This window comes from Micromys minutus (genome assembly GCF_963924665.1).
Source record: "Micromys minutus genome assembly, chromosome: 15".
NCBI classification, from domain to species: domain Eukaryota; kingdom Metazoa; phylum Chordata; class Mammalia; order Rodentia; family Muridae; genus Micromys; species Micromys minutus.
In genome coordinates, this window is record NC_137984.1 from 39,069,540 (window position 1) to 39,093,828 (window position 24,289).

The 24,289-nt window shown below is 41.5% G+C and overlaps 1 protein-coding gene across 3 annotated transcripts in view; it reads left to right on the top strand.

Moving 5' to 3' along the window:
* The window catches only part of INTU (inturned planar cell polarity protein), a gene marked incomplete at both ends in the record, with an annotated part of 73,077 nt that overhangs the window by 36,567 nt on the left and 12,221 nt on the right, over window positions 1-24,289 (top strand). For 2 of the 3 annotated variants that reach the window (XM_080929651.1, XM_080929649.1), the window contains 6 exons: window positions 8,454-8,654; window positions 10,804-10,922; window positions 12,786-12,875; window positions 13,516-13,593; window positions 17,700-17,889; window positions 22,338-22,391. In XM_080929651.1, coding sequence (XP_080785777.1) covers window positions 8,454-8,654; window positions 10,804-10,922; window positions 12,786-12,875; window positions 13,516-13,593; window positions 17,700-17,889; window positions 22,338-22,391 — 732 coding nt within the window. The remainder of the gene's footprint in view (window positions 1-8,453; window positions 8,655-10,803; window positions 10,923-12,785; window positions 12,876-13,515; window positions 13,594-17,699; window positions 17,890-22,337; window positions 22,392-24,289) is intronic. The other variant, XM_080929650.1, reaches the window with a different exon arrangement.

Genomic DNA, 24,289 nt, shown 5'->3' on the forward strand with positions numbered 1-24,289 from the left:
CTTGCGCCATGGGACCGCTACAGTGGTCCCCTTAGCTTTTCGAGCTGTACAAGATAAAGGGCCGTAGACAAGCAGTGTCTGTGCAGTCTGAGTCTTCAGAGCCTCCTCCTGAAAGCTGTTACAGTGTTACACTCTTTGGATATGGCACAAAAATGTGCTGGGAAGGGGTCCTGGGCGAAGTGTAAAGTCCTCTGCCTCTTTTGAATAGCTCCAATCTCTCCATATTTATTGGCGGCAACTTTAAACGTACTCAATTTCTGGCTAAAATGCAAGTTTTTCAGATGTTTCTGTTTTATTTCTTGCTCGTGCTTCCCACGGCTAATCTGGCTAAAATCAGCAATCAGTACCCAGCCTGGATGTTGTGTGGTCTTTAGATGTCTTGTTAGATTAATTAGTCTGCCCCCTTTACCTCAGCCCCTTAGAGTTTGGGGGCATAGGTAAAATGCACTCACGCTCTTTCCTGTCATGTGAAAAGTTGTTACTGTCCCTCAGGTACCCAGAGAGTCGTAATTTGTGCCTGAAACCTAATGAGCCTGGTCTTTGCTGCTAGAATTTTACATTTCTGTCAGGCTTCTAGTTTTCTAAGTTCGTAGGCGAACTGCCCATCAAGTTGCTTAGAAAACCCAAACTCCTGTTCCTCACACATGTCCTGCAGACCAACTCCCCCTACCCTCCTGAACCTCATCAGGTATACATGTCACAGCAAGAAACTACTCCTTTTTAAAGTTGCTTAATTAAAAAAAAATCTATTAGTTAATAATTCCATGGATAAACAATGCTTTTCATCCTGTCTACCCCATTCCTCCCACTCCCATCTTCCTGGAATCCCCTCCCAGGACACCCCCTCCTAACTCCATGCTCCCTCCCAGTCCAATTAGAGCTGCTTGCATGCACATGGGTGTGAAACATGGTCAATGCACCAGGACACCAATGAAGAAAATGACCCTCCTCCCTCAGTAGCCATAAGCAGCCTGTAACTCCTCAGGGAAGAGTGGGGTCTTGCCTGCCCCCCAATGCTGCAATGCTGGTTGGCTTGAACCTCTGCGGGTCTCGTGCAGGCAACCACAGTTGCTGTGGGTGCAGCTTCTCATCCAGAAGACACTTAGTTGCAGACCCTCTGCTCTTCCAACCTTGCTGCCACCTCTTCTGCAGCGCTCCAGAGTGTGTCCCCACTTCTTCAGACAGATTTTCTCACATCTTAGGTCCTAATCTGTAAGATTGCTATTTTAGTTAGATAGTTAGTCTTTCCTATTTTATACCTAAAGAAAAGGAATCTGGAGCACCCACTGGGCTGAGGCAGGAGGATTGTGAGCTATATAGTAGCCTGTTTAATGAGATCCTAAGAAAGAATTTAGGAATTGCTTAATGTTTTCTCTAACTTGCAAAATCAACTATTCAAAGTACTAAATTTTTTCAAACTAACTCAAAGCATGCTCCTTCCTTTTATTTCAACCTGTATAGATCGTGATGTCTTGGTTCCAGACCCGACTGAGCTAGGCCTGCCTAAATTATATGTTGCCCTTTATGTTATACCAAGGCAGCCAAATTTCTCAGCATTTATAGTTGCTTACCATACTGGACTTTGGATGTCTCTTTCTGAGGTGTAATTATCTTTGCATGGTAGAACCGACCCTTCTGAAATAGGAGTGGTGCTAAAACAGTCATGAGATCCCATGGGGTGTGGTTCTCTTCCGGCGGGTGTCATGGCAAGATGTAAAAGTCCCCACCCAAAGCACTCTCAAGCGTAGTGGAGTGGGATTAAATGTTAGATTACTGCTGCTTCCTAAAGTACAAATTAGCAAATTTTCAGCTTAGCAACTCATTTCCCTTTTGTCATGTTTTTGGGGGATCACACCCAATCTTTAAACCTTCCCACCCACAAAAACCTCAGCTACAGAGGATACCCTCCAGCCATGGTGTGAGCCATGGCTCTTTCTCTGAGGCTCCTTCCTCTCTGTGGGTCTTCTACTAAGAGTACCACACACACACACACACACACACACACACACACACCATGAGATAGCTATCATCTTTGACACTAAATACTGCTAACTCGTGTAGCCTGTTTGTGTCTGAACCATGGACCGAGTCGTATTTTTGTACCATTTATTTATTATGTTCACTTGTCGGAGGTCAGTGGATGACCTGCAGGAGTCTTCTCTCTTTCTGTCATGTGGATCACAAAGATCAAACTCGGTTATCAGGCTCGGAGGCAAGTATGCTTACCCACAGAGTCCCCAATATTCAGCTCACATCTAAGACGGTAATTCCTAAAACTGGATGCACTCAACTCCTTTTCACTTTAATTATGTTAATTTTCATCAGTTTAAAATAAAAAACCTTGATCGTTCTTACCAAAGGGTTGCTAATTTTGAAAAAAAAAATTTGTCTAGTTTGTTTTTCTCTAACCATACATTAATTTCCCACTCAGACTTTTTGGATACAATGTCTAGCTACCAATGCCCCATTGTGTTTACAGGAAACATTTCTTAATTCCATAGACACTAGGCTTTCCCACTTGAGGTTTCCCTTCCTGCTCTCCATGTAAGCCCATTGGTGTTAGCACACTTTGTCTTCACCAAGTGCTGCATCTAGAGGAATATAAACTCCTTCCTTTGCTACAGGAGATTAGCATCCATGACTGTAGTATATATCTTAAGTATTAACAGAGAGAACAGTTCATTCTGATTTGTAATTATGAAGGTTCTCGGCTGTGATCAGCTGTATTTGTTACTCATCTCATAGTTGGGACCAAACATCTGAACTAATTAATGCACCTTACAAGGGGGGGGGGCTCGTGTTGGTTCTTGATTTTAAAGGAGAAAGTCCCATCATTTGCCTAAAAATTTCATGAACTCATTGTTTCTAATAGCTGAGTAGTACTCCACTGTGTATATGTACCACAATTGCTGTATCCATTCCTCTGCTGAAGGACATCTGGGTTCTTTCCAGCTTCTGGCTATTATAAATAAGGCTGCTGTGAACATAGTGGAGCATGTGTCCTTGTTAGATGATGGAGCATCTTTTGGGTATATGCCCAGGAGTGGTAAAGCTGGGTCCTCAGGTAGCACTATGTCCAATTTTCTGAGGAACCGCCAGACTGATTTCCAGAGTGGTTGTACCAGCTTACAACCCCACCAACAGTGGAGGAGTGTTCCTCTTTCTACACTTTCCTCGCCAGCATCTGCTGTCATCTGAGATTTTATCTTAGCCATTCTAACTGGTGTGAGGTGGAATCTCAGGGTTGTTTTGATTTGCATTTCCCTGATGACTAGGGATGTTGAACATTTCTTTAAGTGCTTCTCAGCCATTCCTCAGTCGATATTCCTCAGTTGAGAATTTTTTGTTTAGTTCCATACTCCATTTTTAAATAGGATTATTTGATTCTCTGGAGTCTAACTTCTTGAGTTATATATATATTGGATATTAGCCCTCTATCAGATGTAGGATTGGTAAAATATTTTCCCAATCTGTTGGCTGCTGTTTTGTTCTTTTGACAGTGTCCTTTGCCTTACAGAAGCTTTGCAATTTTATTGCAATTTGTTGATTCTTGATCTTAGAGCATAAACCATTTGTGTTCTGTTCAGGAAGTTTTCCCTTGTGCCTATGTCTTCTAAGCTCTTCCCCACTTTCTCTTCTAATAGTTTCAGTGTGCCTGGTTTTATGCGGAGGTCTTTGATCCACTTGGACTTGAGCTTTGTTAAAGGAGATAAGAAAGGATTGATTTGCATTCTTCTGCATGCTGACTGCCAGTTGAACCAACACCATTTGTAGAAGAGGCTGTCCTTTTTCCACTGAATCTTTTTAGCTCCTTTGTCAAAGATCAAGTGACCATTTGTGTGAGAGTTCATTTCTGGGTCTTCAGTTCTGTTCCATTGATTTACCTGCCTATCTCTGTACCAGTACCAAGTGGTTTTTATCACAGTTGATCTGTAATACAGATTGAGGTCAAGGATAGTAATTCCCCTCAGAAGTTCTTTTAATTTTGAGAATAGTATTTCCTATCCTGGATTTTTGTTATTCCAAATGAATTTGAAAATTGCTTTTTCTAACTCTATGAAAAATTGAGTTGGAATTTTGTTGAGGATTGCGTTGAATCTGTAGATTGCTTTTGGCAAGATGGCCATTTTTACTATGTTGATCCTTCAAATCCATGAGCATGGGAGATCTATCCATCTTCTGAGGTCTTCTTCAATTTCTTTCTTCAGAGACTTGAAGTTCTTGTAATTCAGATCTTTCACTTGCTTTGTTAGGGTCACACCACGGTATTTCATATTATTTGAGACAATTATGAAGGGTGTCAGTTCCCTAGTTTCTTTCTCAGCCTGTTTATCCTTTGAATAGAAAAGGGCTACTGATTTGTTTGAGTTAACTTTATATCCAGCCACTTCGCTGAATGTATTTATCATATCTAGGAGTTCTCTAGTGTAAGATTTGGAGTCACTTGAGTATACTATCATATAATCTGCAAACAGTGATTTTTTTTTTTTACTTCTTCCTTTCCAATTTGTATTTCTTTGACTCCCTTTTGCTGTCTAATTACTCTGGTTAGGACTTCTAGTACATTACTGAACAGGTAGCAAGAGAGTGGGCAGCCTTGTCTTGTCCCTGAAGTTAGTGGGATTGCTTCAAGTTTCTCTCCATGCAGTTTGATGTGGCTACTGGTTTGCTGTATATTGCTTTTACTATATTTATTTATGGGACTTGAATTCCTGATCTTTCTAATTCTAAGACTTTTACCATGAAGTGGTGTTGAATTTTGTCACATGCTTTCTCAGCGTGTCATGAGAGGATCATGTTTTTTTTTCTTTGAGTTTGTTAATATACTAAATTATGTTGATGGATTTTCATATATTAAACCATCCCTGAATCCCTGGGATGAAGCCTACTTGATTGTGGTGAATGATTGTTTTGATGTGTTCTTGGATTCTGTTTGCAAGAATTTTATTGAGTAGTTTTGCATCAGTGTTCATGAGGGAAATTGGTCTGAAATTCCCTTTCTTTATAGGGTCTTTGTGTGGTTTAGGTATGAGCATAATTGTGGCTTTGAAGAATGAGTTGGGTAGTGTTCCCCTGTTTTTATTTTGTGGAATAGTTTGGAGAGTATTGGTATTAGGTCTTCTTTGGAGGTCTGATAGAACTTTGCACTAAAACCATCTGTTCCTGGCCTTTTTTTTTTTTTTGGCTCTGGAGGCTTTTGATGATTGCTTCTATTTCTTTAGGGGTTATGGGGCTGTTGAGATGGTTTAATCTGGTCCTGATTTAACTTTAGTACCTAGTGTCTTTCTAGAAAATTGTCCATTTCCTCTAGATTTTCTAGTTTTGTTGGTAGGAACTGATGATTTCTTGAATTTCCTCAGTTTCTGTTGTTATGTCTCCCCTTTCTTTTCTGATTTTGTTAATTTGGATACTCTGTGTATGCTTCTGGCTAAGGCTTTATCAATCTTGTTAATTTTCTCAAAGAACTAGCTCCTGGTTTTGTTGATTCTTTGTATAGTTCTTTTTGTTTCTACTTGTTTGATTTTAGCTCTGAGTCTGATTATTTCCTGCTGTCTACTCCTCTTGAGTATATAAGCTTCTTTTTGTTCTAGAGGTTTCAAGTATTCTGTCAAGGTGCTAGTATGTGCTCTCTCCAGTTTGTTTTTGGAAGCACTCAGCTATGATTTTTCTCTTAGTTCTGCTTTCATTTTGTCCGATAAGTTTGGGTGTGTTGTGCCTTTATTTTCGTAAAATTCGAAAACATCCTTGATTTCTTTCTTTCTTTCTTTCTTGATCAAGTTATCATTGAATCATGATCTGATAGGGAGTATAGAGTATTTCGATCTTCTTGTATCTGATGAGGCCTGCTTTGTGACCAACTATATGGTCAATTTTGGAGAAGGTAGCATGAGGTGCTGAGAAGAAGGTATATTCTTTTATTTTAGGATGAAATGTTCTATAGATGTCTGTTAGATCCATTTGGTTCATAACCTCTGTGAGTTTCACTGTTCAGTTTCTGCTTCCATGATGAGTCCTTTGATGTTAAGAGATATTAAGGAATAGTGATTGTTGTTTCCTGCTATTTTTCTTGTTAGAGGTGGAATTGTGTTTCTGTGCTTTTCCTCTTTTGGGTTTTTTTTGTTTTTTTTTTTTTTTAACAAGATTACTTTCTTGTTTTTCCTAGAGTGTAGTTTCTCTTCTAGTGTTGAAGTTTTCCATCTGTAATCCTTTGTAGGGCTGGGTTTGTGGACAGATATTGTGTAAATTTGGTTTAGTCCTGAAATATCTTGGTTTCTCCATCTATGGTAATTGAGAGTTTTGCTGGATATAGTAGCCTGGGCTGACATTTGTGTTCTCTTAGTGTCTGTATGATGTCTGTCCAGGATCTTCTAGCTTTCATAGTCTCTGTTGAGAAGTCAGGTGTAATTCTGATTGGTCTGCCTTTATATATTACTTGTACTTTTTCCCTTACTGCTTTTAGTATTCTTTCTTTCTTTATTAACATTTGGTGTTTTGACTGTTATTTTTCGGGAAGAATTTCTTTTCTGGTCTAATCTATTTGGAGTTCTGTAGGCTTCTTGTATATTCATGCTCATCTCTTTCTTTAGGTTAGGGACATTTTCTTCTATAATTTTGTTCAACATATTTACTGGGCCTTCTAGTTTGGAATCTATGCTCCCTTTTGTACCTTTTATCCTTAGTTTTGGTCTACTCATTGTGTCCTGGATTTTCTTGATGTTTTGGGTTAGGAGCCTTCTGAGTTTTGCATTTTCTCTGACTGTTGTGTCAGTGTTTTCTATGGTATCTTCTGCCCCTAAGATCCTCTCTTCCATCCCTTGTATTCTGTTGGTTATGCTCTGTGACTCCTGATCTCCGTCCTAGGTTTTCTATCCCCAGAGCTGTCTTTTTTTTTTTTTTTTTTTTTTTTTTTTTTTGTGATTTCTTTATTTTTTCTATTTCTGATTTTAGAACCTGAATAGTTTTTTCAATTCCTTCACCTGTTTGGTTGTGTTTTTCTGTAGCTCTTTAAGTGATTTTTGTGTTTCCTCTTTAAGGGTCTCTACTTGTTTACATGTGTTCTCTTGTTTCTCCTGTTTTCCTTTAAGCGAGTTATTCACTTGCTTCTTGGGGCTCCCCCCCACACACACACACAATGTGGAAATGATTTTAAGTCGAAATCTTGCTTTTCTGGTGTTGGGATATCCACTACTTGCTGTGGTGGGAGAACTGGGTTCTGATGTTGCCAGGTTGTCTTGTATTCTGTGGCTTAGGTTCTTGCACTTGCCTGTTGCCATCTTGTTATCTGTGATGGTTGATCTTGTTGTCTCTGACTGGAGCGTGTCTCTTCTGTGGGCCTTGGGCTCAGGAGGGAGATTGCTTCCCGGGTGTTCAGCTCTCCACCTGCAGGCTGTGAATTTAGATGGTGGTGGGCCGGCTCTAGCTCTGGGCACAGATGGAGGCTAGAATAGCCAGTTCCCAGGCAACATCCTGATTCTTCTGCCCTGAGGGTTTCCTGTGGACTCTCCCCAGATGGTCCATGGAGAGAAAGTGTGGACTCGCTGTTGGGCTCAGGAGGGAGAGCCTCCTGAGGCTCCTCTGGGTACTCAGCAATCTGCAGGCAGGACATGAGTCAAAGGGACCTTTTTTTAATATAAATATTTAGAGCACTGTGTGGCTACTGAGTTTATGATGACATCAGCAGCATTCACCAAATGCTCTCACTGGTGCATCTTTGAATGGGTGGGTTGTTGATGACCACCTGGCACTGGGCTAAGTGTCTCTGTTTCCAAAAGGAGGTACCTGAGAAGTGGAAGGTGCCTTTCAGTAGCTGGAAAACAGCCATACTGGATCCTGACCAATCTTGACATCAGCTGTGAAATTAAAACTATCCTGATAAAAGTGACAGATAATCCTCCTACTGGTGCAGGGTGCCACATGCCAGTGTCTGGTTGTGTGATAGAGCTGTCTTTGGCCCTTTAAAGGATTGTAAAGACTGTCTGAAGGAAGAATAGTTGAGGCCTGCTGCATTTGCAAGGAAGGACAACTCCCAGTGTGTGAGGTCGACCTTGATCTCCAGTCTCCCCCTCTTCACTGCATTTGAGGAGTCAGACCCATTAACGTTCAAGACGTACAATGACTATTCTACACTCATACGATGTGGATTTCTGTTCTTCTGTGGTGCTTCTTTGTGTAGTCAGTTACTGCATTTCCATGAGTGTATTTTTGTATGGAACACTATACTTTTCAATCAGTAGACATTTGTCATTTCATATATCTGCCCCCACCACTGCAACGAGCTAGATAAGGATACGAGGGAACTCACCATCCTCCCTTTTGCCCTTACTCGAGGTGCTATCTCCATCCTGTGAACTCCTGGCTATACCTATCAGCACCTTTGTTAAAATAAATCAATAAATAAATAAAATGGTATTCGCTTTGTTGAAATCCCAGACTTTTTGTTTTCTTCTTTTCAGGTAAAGCTAACGTTTGAAAACGCATATGCTGTGAAAAAGGAACCAGCCCAACCAAAGAAAAAGACCCAGTCGAGCACAAGTGATTTGGTGAAACTCCTCTGCGGGTCAGAGGCTGATGCCCTCCAGCAAAGTACCCTGAGCATCCCACACATCACCATGTACCTCACCCTGCAGCTCCAGTCAGAGGTAGTCAGGGAGGAGGTGAGAGTCTGCTCACATATGCCAAGGGAGTGGGGAGCCCTTCCATCCTGCAGCCTTAGACTTAAAGAAGAAACAGAAGGGAGTTAGATGTGCCTTGTTGCTGCCTGCATATCACATGCCATGTTATGCATATTATATGACTTATCTGTGTCTTATCTCTATCCTCCTGTATCACATGTTACAATGTGTTTTAGAACAAACAAGAGAAAAGCAGATGCCCCATCCAGGTATTCTAAGCAACAGGGAAAGACCAAACGCTCCCTTCGTGTCCTTTGTGTTTCCCTGTGTTCTTTTTCTGTTTGTTTAATAAGAAATTGCAAATGGTAAAGCTCAGCTTAGCTGTAGAGGTACTACTTGGCATTTTCTGTGCTCTGGGTAATACATAGACACCCAGCAAAAAGAATTCTCATTTCTCGCACTTTGCAGGCTCCTTGTATCTTTAGAACAAATGAGACCTTTAAGCATTTTTAACCTTCCCCCACCCTGCCCCAGGTTCTGAGGTACTATCCCAAACCTTTCTAGTCAGGAGACTGCTGAGCCCACACGTCATTGCCTATCAATCCCTGGGAAAATGTGCGGAAGCCTCACAAATAAACAAGTTCCTGAATGTGGTCAGTTCTGTATCAATACCATAATTAGGAGAGGCTCTTTATTCTTACCATGCAGAGTGGAAGCATCTGTAAGTGCAGGCTCCTAACAAGGGCTTTAAAAATGCAGCTAATTAAACTGGCTGGGCACTGCAGAGCCTGCCAGCCCTTCAATACCAAGGCTTTTAAGACTACTCTGCAACCTTCTTTAAATGGCCTTTTTTACTAGTATGATACTTTACAACAAAAATGTCATAGGGTTGTTTCTTTTCCTCGGAGTTACATAATTGATACAGAGCTTGTCTTTAAATTACAAGACTGAGACTTGTAAAAATCTAGTCAAAGACTATTTAAAATAGCATTTGGTATTTTGACAAAACAGAATGGAAGTATTTGTTGGACATGGCTTAAATTTATTATGTCTACATCATAGATTTTAATTCATTTGACTTAATTTCTAGAAATAAATGATAAAATTATGCACTTTGTAGCTATTTTCATACTGAAAAGTACAAAACATTTGAATCATATTATTCAGTGTATTTGGCAAACATACCTTATAGCATAGATCGAATATTTTACATATCTTAGGCATTCTTAATAAGTACAAACATTAGGCATGCAGTGTGTCATCACATGTCTGTGATAATGTAGATGTGTGCACACGTGGACCCCACACCAGGTAACTATTTCTCATACGGATGTTTAACAGTCTTTAGAGAGAGAACCAAAGAAAGCTAGGCCCGTGTAACCCGCAGGACTGTGCACTTCCTGACGTAACATTGCAGCAACTAGAGCAACTGGAAGTTACTCTGAATTCGTCATGGTTTCTATTTACAAGTTTTAATTTTGTCTGATTTTTTTAGCTTGCCGTGTGAGAAAAATAGATGTTGCCTAAGTCCCAGCAGGAAGAGAGGCTCACACTGCACATCTCTGCTTTTGGAACATCAGCACACTGGAGCTCCTACGTGGAGATTCATTATTTTATTTCTGTTCAAGCTCTCTGTTTCCTAGAAATAGGTTCTCACTGAAAATAAAAAAAAGCATTTAGCATTTTGTAAATTGTCCTGTAAATTAGCATTTTCCATAATTTGAAATAGAAAGTGGTTTGTCATATAAATTAATTTGTGCTAATTAAGCCTCTCGGACTTAAGTCAGATTTTATAATCCTGTGATATTCTCTCCTTCCTGTTTGTACTTCTTCGGTTTGGTATTCTCACTTTGTAAAATAAGTAAATATTTAATAATGCCATCAAAATGATCTTTTAAGGTCCAAGAAAGTAAAGACTCCTGTGGGCTTCATGTGGGGATTAAAGCTTAAAGCACTATTTGAAATCAATCATTTCATTTGATTGTGTAGATTTTGGTCCGTGTGGTCTCTAAACTGTTTGAAGAGCTTACTGAAGTGTTAACATACCAGGCACGGCTCTGTCCTGTGGCAGGATGAAGCTCTGACTGACGCTGAAAGGACTCCTGTTTTGTTCTTAATGCAAACTCTGAACTTTTGGGACAAATGTTTGTCAGTGTCCAGGAGGCTAATCATCTGTTTCCCTTCCCAACAGCAGGAAATTCTTTACCATTATCCAGTGTCTGATGCATCGCAAAAACTCAAGAGTGTGAGGGGGATTTTTCTCACGCTCTGTGACATGCTGGGAAGTGTGACTGGCACGCAGGTCACTAGGTAACAACGTCTAACTCTGTCTTCATGTTCCCCTTTAGTTATCTCTGGTAAAATCTCTGCTGTGGGTGGGTAGCTGCATTTGTTTAGGCCAAGCATTGATTTTATCTCGTGTGTATTTTTAATTCAGCTGCAGGTCTGGGGCTTTCCAGCATCATTTAATTAACAGAGTTGGTTATTGACCTGCAGTTACAAATCTTAATGAAAATGTTGTCTCTGAGTTGTCAAGATGGCTTATGGGGAAAGGTGCTTTCTGTCAACCTTTCAATCCCTGGAACCAGATGGTGAAAAAAAAAAAAAACCAGACTTCTTTAAGTTGTCCACCAACCTCCATACTCAAACTATAGTACACATGCACGCACGCACACACACACACACACACACACACACACACACACACACACACACACTGTTTTTTAACAGCTTTGTTTAGCTATACTTCATTAATCATACAGTTTACCCAGGTTTAAAGTATAGGCATAGGAGCTGGAGGGATGCTCCGTGGTTAGGAACACCGGCTGCTTTTGCAGGTGATCCGGGTTTTATCCCTAGCACCTACCCACATGGTATCTCAAATCATCTGTAACTCCAGTTTTAGGGGATCCAGTGCCCTCTTTTAGCCTCTGGGGGCACCAGGTGAGCACATGGCTATACAGAAAACATAAAATGAAAACAAGTAAGTCTGGTTTTGTTTTTTAAGTATACAAGTAAATAGTTTCAAGTACATTCAGAGACATTGGCCACGGTCAATGTCACTTTTAACACCTTAAAAAGAAACCCTGTGCCCCTTGTCACCCTGGTACCCACTGGCTTGCTAGCCTTACCTGGCAGAGATCTGGGCAGTGGAATGAGTGGAATCATAAAATGAGTGCTCATTTGTTTCTTTAAAGTACTTTCTAAAATCTGTGCACATGTATGTGTCTGTGTGTGGGTATGTGTATTTGTGTGAACAAGTGTGCATGCACATGTATGTGTGCACGTGTATGTGTCTGTGTGTGGGTATGTATGTGAACACGTGTGTGTGTCTATGTGGGTACATGTCTTTGCAAACATGAGTATAGGTGCATATAGAAGCCAGAAGTATCAGATTCTCTGAGGCTGGAGTCACAGACACTTATGCATACCTGACATGAGTTCTGGGAACAAAACTTGTCCTCTGGAAGAGCAGCAAGTGCTCTGAACTAGTAAGCCATCTCTCTAGAGTAATGTTTTTAAACAACACTTAAGGTTTTTCATGTAGATTTGTTCTTTGTCTTTCTCTGCTGTGTAGGATAGATGCTATTTCACTCACTAGTTAGATCTTGTCAGTAATGATAAGGCATGAGGTAACCTGTCATCCTCCGGGGGCAGTCACTGTTTTGTTTTCTCTATAATCTCTGTAGTGATTATGCCCATACATGGGCAATCCCAGAGAGTCTATGGAATTAATAAGCTAGGATACAAAGCCTTTTAAAAATATCCTGTGTGTAGCTACTTCATGACAACAGAACATTTCACACATACCCGAGTTTCAGACGGGGTCTCACTATGTAGCCCTGCTGGCCCGGGACTCACTATGTCACTCAGAGTGGCTTCAAACTCATAGCAGTCCTTCAGCTGCAGCCGTAACCCCCTGAAAGCCAGGATTGTAGGCATGTAATGATTCTACTTTTGTGTGTCTTGGAGGTTTGGAGGTAATTCCAAATGTTTTCCTGTTGTTACAAAACCCCTGCCTTTTCTGTGTGGCAGTTAGGTATGTGGCAAAAATTTGCTTACTAAGCAATTCGGTTCTTAAATTATACCATATGTAACCTTTTAAGGATATTTTTATAACTTCGTAACAGTTAATGATATTCTAACCGCATCTTGAATTTATGTTTTTCTTAGCTCGTCCCTCCATTTAAATGGGAAACAAATTCACGTTGCTTACTTGAAAGAGTCTGACAAGTTGCTGTTAATTGGCCTGCCTGCTGAAGAGTGAGTTGGTATCTTTTTGTTTCCCTTTAAACATTTCTGTAACTATGGCAACAACAACAACAGCAAAAAGTAAAATACTTAACAAGGCCTGCCTCATTACAAACAGGCTGCTTTTGTCAAAAAGCAAACTCCTCGTGAAGGGCTCATGATCCCAAGGCGCTGCACTGGAGAAGTGTTATTGCCTGTGTCTTTGGGGCTGTCAGTATAGACAACACAGTGGTAACTGGGTGCAGTGTTTTCTTCCACTCAGACTTCACAAGAATGCACTTTGGATTTAGTGAGCCCATATTTTATTCACACTGGAGAATATGGGGATCAAGGCTCAGCATAGAGTTTTTCTCTCAGATGTTTGATATCTTTGGTAAAACAGTGACTCTGCAATGCCAAGTGACTTCCTACCTCTAGGGGTAGCACCCTTTATAGCTCTGCCTGCAGCTGAGTAAACTCACAATCGTGTGTGTGTGTGTGTGTGTGTGTGTGTGTGTGTGTGTGTGTAGACATCTTAAACCCACAAACATGTATGTATGAAGACATCTTGTAAACCCACAAACATGTATGTATAGAGACATCTTGTAAACCCACAAACATGTACGTGTGAAGACATCTTGTCATATCACAGATTCTTTCTTTTTTTTTTAAGAGTTCCTCTTCCCCAACTAAGAAACATGATAGAAGATGCTGCCCAAACCCTAAAGTTCATGTATGGCTCTTTAGACAGGTGAGTGTCTCTGGAATCTGTCTCATGTCCAGGGTCTTCTGTGTCTTCCTCTGTGTCTGGCCATGCCTCTTGCTTGAGACACAGACATTTTGGTTTATTCGTTGCCTTGTGACAGTTCCCTCACGCTTTCTCTATTTTTACAATTTTATTTAATTCAACTATGAATTTTCAAGACAGGATCTTGCTGTGTAGCTTACACTGCCCTGGGCCTTGCTCTGTAGGCTGGGATGGTAAGAGCTCAGGATTCTGCTACCTCAGCCTTCAGGTGTTGGGGCTGTAGATGTGAACCGCCAAGCCTGGCTTTTAGTGAACCCATGATGCTATTTCTCCTTCCACTTTATATCCCACAATGTACTATGTGGAAACTCACACAAACTACTAATTAGTACAGGATCTAGTTATTCCAGCAAGACCTATATTGTGATGTACAGTAACCATAACTGGTACATACTGGTTCTTTTGATTAGAGGCAAATAGATAACACATGTCTATGTAGCATATAGACAAGAGTAAGATTTTAAGTAAATTTTTGTGTTTTCTTTGCTGTCATACTACCCCAAAATGTTTCTTTATTTTAAAAAATTAATCAAAAATGTGCATTTAGCTAGACATAGTGGCTCACATCAGTAAACTCAGCATTTGTGAGTCTGAGGCAGGAGGATTACTGTAAGTTCAAGGCTGACCTAGGCTACTTAAGTAGTTTTCAGGCCACTCTGAGTTAGAGACCTCATCTCAACAAAATAAGCAAATACAGCAGTTAGTAGGAATCAGATGCACAGTATGGAATGTTATAGTGCTGTGTGTATTCCTTCATGTATTCTCTGTAAAACATGATGAGTATGTGTTCCATTTCATGCTTACGGTCTGCTTCTCTTTTCTTGTAAATTTGTAGTCATGTTCACTCTTCATGACCCTCTGTCACCTCCTCCTGAAACTGTCTCTCTTCCCAGCAAGCCCCCTCCTTCTTTGATGTTTTTTGTGTGACCCACTGAGTTTATTAGGGTTGCTGACATGAGCTTGAGCATTATTGGGAACTGTTTACTAGGGGCCCCTCCCCATCCTTGTAGAAATGCCTACAGGTGCAATCTTGTACAGGTCTTGTGCAGATAACTGTAGCTGTAGTGAGTTCAGAGTACAAAGGCCCTGCTGGATCCTGAGGACATCTTTGTGCCTCCCTCTACTACTCCTGAGTCTGACCTTCTCCTGAGATGTTACCTGAGCCCTGGGGAGGATGATAACAGTGTCCTATAGGGTCAAGAGCTTAACTGTCACTCATTCGTGGAGCTGTGGCCTGTTGTAGGTGCTTTTGGTTTTTAGTCTTATAATGTGATACATATTTCTTGATTTGAAGGAAAAATTGAGGTAACTGCTAATCATTTGAATGTACAGAATTACGTCTGGAAAATATTTTTCTCCAGTGGGATCTCTACAGATTCTAGTGCCTCTGGGGGCAAGTGATACCTCTGCTCAGAACACCAGAGTATACCAGTGTAGAAACTGAAAGGTAGTTAAACTATCTCTCTCTGATTGTGTAAGGGGAAACTTACATAATTACAAACTTAGTGGGATGGCGCTTAAGGCATCAGGGATGAACTTTTGTGATTATGTTAAACTGGAGAGATCATTTTTTTTAATCACATTTCCCGCTATATGAACCTGTGAGTAGACACATTCCTCCCAGACTTGATTACTTATGAGGAACTTCCAAATAAATTAGGTACAAAAGGCTGGCCATCCAAACACAAGCACCTTTTCCCTTTACTAATATGATTTAAGGGTGAGACTGTGGGGAATCGTATGAGGAATGCTAATCTGTTAGAGTAGCAGACTTTGCTGTATTGTGCCCTAGTTGATTATCAAGAATCAAACTGAGAGATTATCATGGGTCAACATTCTGTGGTAGATTTCATGCATGTCAACAAACTACTGATGTTATTGTATGGTCCACAGAGTAGGTTAAGGGTCGAGGGACCTAGTTTCTCTGCACTTCACCTCCTATTGATATGGAAGTTTCTCTATAGTAGCAGCAAATTTAATTAATTTTTTCTTGTTCAAACATGAATTTGAAGGGCAAACCTGTTGCGGTAAATATTAATAAGGTGACTTAACCTTTTATCCCATGCTTTGTGGGCTCCCGCAGGGGCCATCTGGTACTGCGGGGATCTCCAACTTGGCACTCCAGGCAGCCTGTAAGAACTCAGGCACAGTTCACTTCACTGCCCCTGTTGCTTCTGCTCCGGGTGGGTACAATCGCCCGGGCATGTTCCTTTCCTCCACCACCCAGTACAAACATGACCACAGCCCAGTAACTTATCGAACAGGTTTATATGTTAAAATCTCGACCCACAAACCCTCTACACAATAAGCTTACAACCAGAAGACAAAGATATAAACTGCCCATCCAGAAAAGATAAATTAGACCCATAGAAACCCTTAGAAATAACCATAACAACCTCATCAAGCTAGAGATGCACTGAGAGAGACATACACATCTGCCTCCATCTTCCCCTCCATCAATCTTCCAATACAGCCTCCCTCTCTTCCGCTCCTCCAGCCTTTCTCAGCCTACCTCTCCACTGTCCAATCATGTATCACCTTAACATAAACCTATACAAACTAAGGAAACAAATGGGAATGCCTGTGTTCTTTAAGAAGCATATGAATGTAGGCAGTTACTAATAGATATTTTGTAACAATTCTTAAGCATTTTCCTATAAAAGGATTTCAAAAAGGGTTTTCAAATGTCCCAAGACTTAATGACCATTTAAAGTTGTGAGCTAGCTCCTATTAGCGTTGTGACTGAATTAAAGATATATTTCCTTTCTTTGTCCCCTTACTGTCTTCTACAGTGCCTGTCCACTTCAGTCCGCTCTGTATTCACCATTTTTCTGCCTAATAGCTGCTCCGTGGCACTACAGTAGCTGCTTCTAGGTCTCTGTCTTTATTTTTGTTCCATTAATTAATTTCTGTAAAGCAGTTAGAATGACCAGCATTACTACCTGGGTCCCATCTACCTATCTGATCAGATCTCAAACCATGCCACCCCACCATAGACTCTGCCCTCTTCCCTCTTGCTGGGTCTTCTTCATACAGGGATATCAACTTCAATGGCCTATTTTCAGAGTGTTTCACAGTTATTATAAAACAGCAAACTCACTGGGTACAAAGCTGTGTGCTTACAGTTGCAGCTCTTTGGGAAGCTGAAGGGACATGTGACCTCACAGGTTTTGGCAGATTGTCTCTTCAAAATAAAAACATGAATAAAACACCTAACCGTCCATCTATCCACCTGTCTGTCATCTCCTTGCCTTCGTCCATCAGCATGTGTGCTCAGCAGGCGCTCATTGTCTTTTGTCTGATTCTATTGCTGTACTCTTAGCAGAGAACGGACAAAGTAGGCACTTAAATATTTGCAGGATGAGTCAGATGTTACTTCGGCATGATACAAGCCAGCCATTGTGTCATCTCCTGAGCTGGTCCAAGGAATAGTCATGATTAATGCTGGGCTGCTCTTGCTTGTCTAAATCAGCTATTTAATCTCTCCAGGCCCATCTGTCTCTCTGTAGTCCTTCTTTTTTCCTTCCCTTCGTCCCTCCAATGCTTGTGCCTCAATTGAGGCAAAAAGTAACTTAGCTTTGTATTTTGTATTTCCCATATACTCATAATAAACACCATAAGAAGTGAGGCTAGGTGATTTGAAGGTCAGTTGGATTGATCACATTAACCCCGGTTTTAAGTTGGAAACCAAAATTCAGAGAGAGGCCTATTGATTGGCTGTATGAGAGTTGCCTTGTAAGAACAATTCAAAGCCAAATCTATGTACTGCAGAGTTCAGAATCTATTTCTTGTCCTCCATTACCTGAAAGGCATTACCGGGAATTGTTAGTGGTTGGAAGGCAGAGAGGAAGGAAGTGTGTGCTTTGGCCTTTTTCCTGTGCACATGGCCCTGTGTTGGCCCAGCAGTTCTCTGGTGTCTTCTCTCAGTCACCCCACAGCAGTAGCATAATTACAGGGACAGGAGGAGAGCGTGTCAGTCAGTCCCCTGAGCTAGTGCAGGTCATGGGCCCCTCCACAGCTGGGCTCACTTCCTGCTCCTTCTTCTCCAGCGCTTTTTGTCAGGTTGAGAACGTGCCTCGTCTGGATCATTTCTTTAGCTTGTTCTTTGAACGAGCTCTCCGGCCTGGTAAATTACATCTCAGCGCCAGTCCCAGTGCCCAGCAGTATGATGCAGCCAGTGCTGTGCTTTTGGACAACCTCCCTGGAGTCCGCTGGCTCCTACTTCCGCAGGAACTCAAGGTAATCCCAAATAAGAACCAGAGCCATCCACCTTGTTCCAAGCTTGGAGCACTCTCCTTTCCTTTGTAAAATAATTTTTAAAATTTATACTCGGGGCAGCCTTGTCACCATGGTATGTGGGGGTCTTAGGATAGATTAGTATGCTTGGTTCCTGCCCTCCACCTCTGTCTAGGTTCCAGAACTGAACCTTCTTCTCCCTTTCTCATGCATGTGCTGGAGTGTGTGTGTGTGTGTGTGTGTGTGTGTGTGTGTGTGTGTGTATGTGTGTGTGTATGTGTGTGTGTGTGTGTGTGTGTGTGTGTGTGTGTGTGCACACGCGCATATGTACGTGTGTGTATTTCAGGATTATAGGTGACAACTGAAGAAACTGCTGACGTAGGAGGTCCTGTGGCATAAACTTTAACAAATGATTCTTAAAAATAGAAATTGGCTCTCTCATCACATTTTCTATTTAAGTTTCCCAAACTCAGAATTCTTGTCAGAAATCTAGAATGTCTTACTTGCAATTTTCTGACTCTGATTTTATAACACAAGGTCAAGTTTAGTTTCTGTCCAGATTGAAGCTGTGGCGTGTTACTTTCCTTGATGCTAGTAAAAGACTGACTAAACAAATCCTTTGGTGATCTTCATTCACTGTGTTAACGTTATTCTTAAGAATACAAGGTCTCTGACAGCAAACAATTCTTTGTTTTGTTTTTGGTTCTAAGGGTTGAACCCTCAGCCTCTTACATCAAAAAATCATGTTCGACCACTGAGCCACAGCTCCAGTTCCTTGCTATGAACAAGTGTGTTTAGGCTTTGATCTGTTCTTTGTGCAGCTAATTAACACAGGGTTTCGAGATGTTTAGGTGTTTTCAGCATGACTTCATGACTGTGCACCACATGTAACTACACAACTGACAAGCTCACTTCAGAAACCTTAGTGTGGCCCACCATTTAATCCCTTTATCTAGAGCATTTTCTCAGTATTGAATGAGATGGTATTGTATGGCCAACTCTGTCCATGAAGAAACCCAGACTGTGTTCCTGGAAAAATACACAAGATTCTATTCTTCATGAAGTCCCTTAGCAAATACCCAAGTGACTGACAGTTTACTACTAATCATTTCAGTCTTATGTCGAGATGGGAATGCATGCGACCGTGAAAGGGGAAGGGCTGACTGTGACTGCAGTCACCACTGTGGAGGCTCTGTTCCCTGGTTCTTAGTTGCAGTTGGGGTGTCAAGTCATATATACAGGACACTTCACCTGCTGGTTTTTTATTTTTGTCCTTGGTTCTTCGAGTTGACAGTCTCAGACTAAAATGACCCTTTTCTTTTTCCTGTCCTAGAACTTGATCCTAGGAGCAAGCCCATGCAGGCTGGCCAATGAGCTACATCTCCAATCTCATCTTCTTACATCATACCAAACTTAAAAGTGTCAGACGTACCAGGGGGCTGGAGTGCAACTACTTGAAGCTTATCCATGACTAGCTTACAACTATATGGGACTGAGACTATGGATATTTTAATCTGCTTTGATGATTACTTTTCTGATTGCTGACCTGGCTACCTGTCTGTGGTGCACCCCAGCCACTTGCTCTTTCTCCTGGACACGTGTTCATGGTCCATCTCCCCTCATGGCGGCTTCCTCCTCTCCCTCCATTCTTCCTCCTTCTTCTCTGAGTCTCTTCTCTTAATTCTCATCTGTCTCTCCCTGTGCCTATCCCTTCTACCCTCCTTCCCTCTTTCCTTCCCTTCCTCCTCTGTCCCTCTCCCCTTTCTCCCACTCTCCCACTCTCTGTGTCTCCTTCTCCACCCCTAACCAGCCTCTAATCCCTCCAGTAACCATGTGTAGCCAATTTTATTTAACCAATAGTTTTAGGCTTGTAAATGTGAGATGTGACTCTAAGCCCAGACTTCCTACAGAATTTGGCATTACAATGTGTAGCAACAGACCAACCCTCTACTGTTGGTCTCACCAGTGCTTTTACGAGAAAACACACTTTTTGACATAGGAAGTAACTAGATAATGCTGCCTGTAAGATAGGACCCTGGCTCCAGAGCCTGTCTCACACCCATTCTGAGTCTTTTAACCCAGGAGAGGTACCAGCCCCCCAGATCCCTTTCTCATCGGAAGGTACCAGTGATAACTGATCTTCTGGCTAAGAGCCACCCCTGACTCTTGTCCCTGTCTTTTAATTTGTTCTTTCTTAAGAACTCCATTTCATCTTCCCTTGTCTCCTTTTCATATACAGTGTCTCAGTCCTTTTATTTTAAATTTTCTGACTGTTAATTCCATTATCTTAGCCACCTCTTATTTGATACTTTCTATCCTAAATGTGTGGGCTTGCTTTTTTCTTGGTAGTCGGACATGTAGTATATGTGAAAGGACCACCAGATACAGGCCCTGCTAATGAAGTGACCGAGTGTTAGGAGGGGAAGCACTCTTAGTCTGGGTTAGGGCTCAGCCTTCCAGTGTGGCTGCAGATTGTTGGACTGTGGACCTTAGCATCCTTTCTCTCCCCTCTGTGGGACAGGCCAGCTAGCTAGCATAAGCTGGAGTTGGGCATTTCCCTCCTCTCACATGGGAAGTTACACTGTCCTCTTCTGCACTGAGGAAGGCTGTTGCTGACTGTGGTCACCCCCAGTTCTGCCACACCCCATGGGGTTGTTCTATAGTTAACTAGTTTCTCCATAGGACACACTTTGTTAAAGAAAGCCCAGTGCTCTGAAGTATGGCTCCATGGTTCCCTTTCTTTCCAAGAGTCAGGAGGGCATTCACTATGGAAACCTGTTTAGACCCTGGTGAGAAAACTCACAAAAGCTTGGGGGACCCAAGGTCTGTGTTTCCATGAATTTTTAACTATGGAAATTACCAGCACAGAGCCTCTGGCAGCTCACCAATTACAGTGCAGGTTTTCCTGTGCTGGCCTTTACTATGATAGTGGGTTCTGCAAGTGTGTGTGCGCGTGTGTGCATGTGTGCGTGTGTGTGTCTGTGTGTGTGTGTGTGTGTGTCTGTCTGTCTGTCTATCTGTCTGTCTGTCTTCCAGATCTTGCCCTTCTTCCAGACACAGAAGAAAGAATTGAGTGTTTATTCTGTTGAGCCTTTGACTTGTTTGGGCTGGGTACCTACTTCAGGCTTTCTGCATATGTGACCAGGAACCAGAAGCCCCAAAGCTTTTCTGTTTTACCAAAAAGCTCAAAGAATCTTTTCTTCTTTTCTTTGAGATTTTTTACTGTCTTAGATTAGTAGCTTTTATTGACAACCTATCATGTAATGAAAATAGTAAGGAATTTAATCCTATTTTTTAAAAAAAGCTCAGGTTTGAAAAGTAGTTGGGGGGAAGATTGGCAAATGTTCAGTGGGAGTTTTGGGTTTAACTTGGAAACATGTTGCTTTGCATGTAGTATTTAATGGGGTCTGCCCTTGGTTTTCTTTCCCAGGTATTTGAGAACTTTTCTGTCATACTTTCCTGGGGCACACTGGCTTGGTAGAGGGACAGTATTTTACCTATTTTAATAGAAAAGTTATTAGTCTCCTATCAGCCTGGAGACCAAGTAGAGTGAAACTCAAAAATCTCAAGTATTTGGTCTCATTTTCCAAAAGTTTTTTTCAAGGTGCAGGGTTCTCACCAAACAGAACAAGTATTTGCTAGATGCAGGAAGACAGGGGTCACAAATGAGTAATAAGTCACACTGTGTGAAAGTGTTGAAAGGCGTGACTAACGGCTCAGGAGCTTTAGTTGTCAGAACAACGCAGTGTGACAGCCCCACAGAGAATCTATCTCCCTGTGGGGGAAAGGCGGGCGGGGAGAAAACTGGGACCTGATTTATTTACACATTGTGTGTGCTGCATCTTTAAGTAACTATTTTTGTATGTATACACATTTATGCATCACAGGCTAATTTTACTCTGTTTTTAAGTTGTCTTTTAAGAAAAAGTTCCGGCAATTTCCATAGAAACAAAAGCCAAATCCTATGTAAAAGATTTTTGTCTAATAACTCTGTGGGGAAGTTCAGCTCTGCCAGATCCCAGGAGAACTCCTGCCTTGATGTTTTAATCTGAATAATGATTGGCAAGGCTTTTATTCAAAACATTGTTTCCAGGAGAGAGACAGGGAAGAATGTTGGTATTTTCCAAGAATCGAAAAATACACAGGAAGCAGAAAAGCGACCTAAAATAGGTTAGCCACATTAATAGTGATTTTCATTTGCTTTGAGACGTTTAACAAGTTTTAAAAATTAACTTAAAATAAGACATTGACTGGTTTTTTAATCTCATAAATTGTTTTGTTTTGGTCATTAGGTTTTTGACATTTTGCAGCAACTTTTAGTAAAAGACACATATGTTAAATAAGTTACTGTTTTATATTTGCAAAGCTTCCCTGTTGAGATGTCACAGGGTCCTGACAGAGAGGATACTTGTTAATCCTCCAGGCAGTTCATGTGTCTCATGTTCACACAGGTGGAACTGGACACAGCACTCAGTGGCCTCGAGGCTGCGGACTTCGAAGAACTGGTAAGAGGTAGGGAATTCCCACGGAGTTTGTAATCAGTCATCTTGAGTTTGACAAGTGCACTTAGAACATTCAGCCTCTGCTTTGACAGTGGCAAATGTCTACTTGGCCTAAGGCTCTGTATTTAGCTGCAGACATTGGCTGCACAGTGATTGCCTAACAAGTGCTCGGGCTTTCTGAGGACAAAGACGGAGATGGTTTGATGACTTGAGAACTCTGTAGGTGTGGACTCAACTTAGACCTCAACGTGTGACTTTCGGTTTTTTAAATTTCTAGTTTCTTGGTCCCCTGATGAAAAGACCAGCAGATAAATTGTCGATAAACAATAGATATGGTTAACACTCAAGCCACTGTGTATAAACAGCAGTACCCACCAAAGGGGGCTAGGTTCTTCAAACACAGAGTGTGACCACACAGAGAGAACAGAAGGACAACAGGTGGCACTTTCCTGGACTTGTATCAGCTTCTTTATCTGTTGCTGTGATAAAGTACTCTGACAAAAGAGAGGGTTTGTTGTGGCTCATGGATCAAGTTGCAGCCTGTCATGGAGGGAAGTCCCAGCAGCAGGAGCTTGGGGGCTGGTTGTACTGTGACCCAATCAGGTGGCCAAGTAGAGCATGTATGCATGCAGTGATCAGCCTGCTCTCTATTTATATGGTCCTAGACCCCTACGGTCAGGAGTGGTCCTGCCCACTGTTAAGATGGGTCTCCCTATGCCAATTAAGATACTCCAGAAAATCTTCCCAAACATGCCTAGAAGTTTACCTCCCACATGATTTAGATCCCTGTTGACAGCAAACACTGTTCAGTGTAGAAACACACAAACCACTCATGAAATACACCACTAAGTAAAGGGCCAATCAAGACTATTTGTGGAAGGGAAGTTATTACCAGTCAAATCCAAACTGGGAAACATGGGATGTTTTTTTCTCTGTAACAAATAAATCACAGAAAGATGGAAGGAAGCAGAGGCAAAAAGAGAAAGATCCTGAAAGAGACTTAATCACGTGACCCAACTTCAGTATGCAGTCTTCCTTGGCTTCTCTTCAAACAAGTTTGTTTAGAAAAAAAAAATGTCTATGAGGCAGGACATGGTGGCACACACCTTTAATCCCAGCACTGAGGAGGCAGAGACAGTTGAAGCTCAAGTTAAAGACTGACCTGGGTTACACATTGAGCCCTGCTCTAAGTAATAAATATATAAGTAGATATCTGTGAGATGATTAATGAAATGTAATGCTAATAACTGTATAAGACAAGAATAAATCTTTAAACAGTGGCATTATGACTATATATTTTTAAGATTTCTTCTGTTTTAGAGTACTTTTTTTTTTCTGGTTTTTCAAGACAGGGTTTCTGTTTCTCTGTGTAGCCCAGGCTTTCCTGAAGCTTAACTCTATAGACCATGCTGGCCTCAAACTCAAAGATAACCTCCTGTCTCTGCCTCCCCAGTGCTGGGATTAAGGGTGTGCATTACTACTGCCAAGTTAAGTACATTATTTTGTAATTATTTTATTTTATGTGTATGTGTGTATCTGAGTGTATTTCTGTGTGCCATGTACACACTTGATCCCATAGAGACCAGAAAAAGGCATAGGATCCCCTGAGACTGGGGTTACAGGTGATTGTGCTCCAATTCTGTGTGTTGAGAACTGAACGTGGGTCCTCTATAAGAGCAGTAAGCTCTCTAACTACTGAGCATCTCTGTGGCCCTTAGAGTACACGCCAAAGCTACATACAGAATACGTGTATCTGGGATTCCTTAGAAACACTTCAGTACGAGAGAGGGAAAGAGCAAGGTATGAGGAAACAACATGAACCCACACTCAAACCCAGGCAGTGACAGACACGAAGTTTCTGATGACGCTGTTCTCTGTCATCCGACTTGCAACGCCTCTGC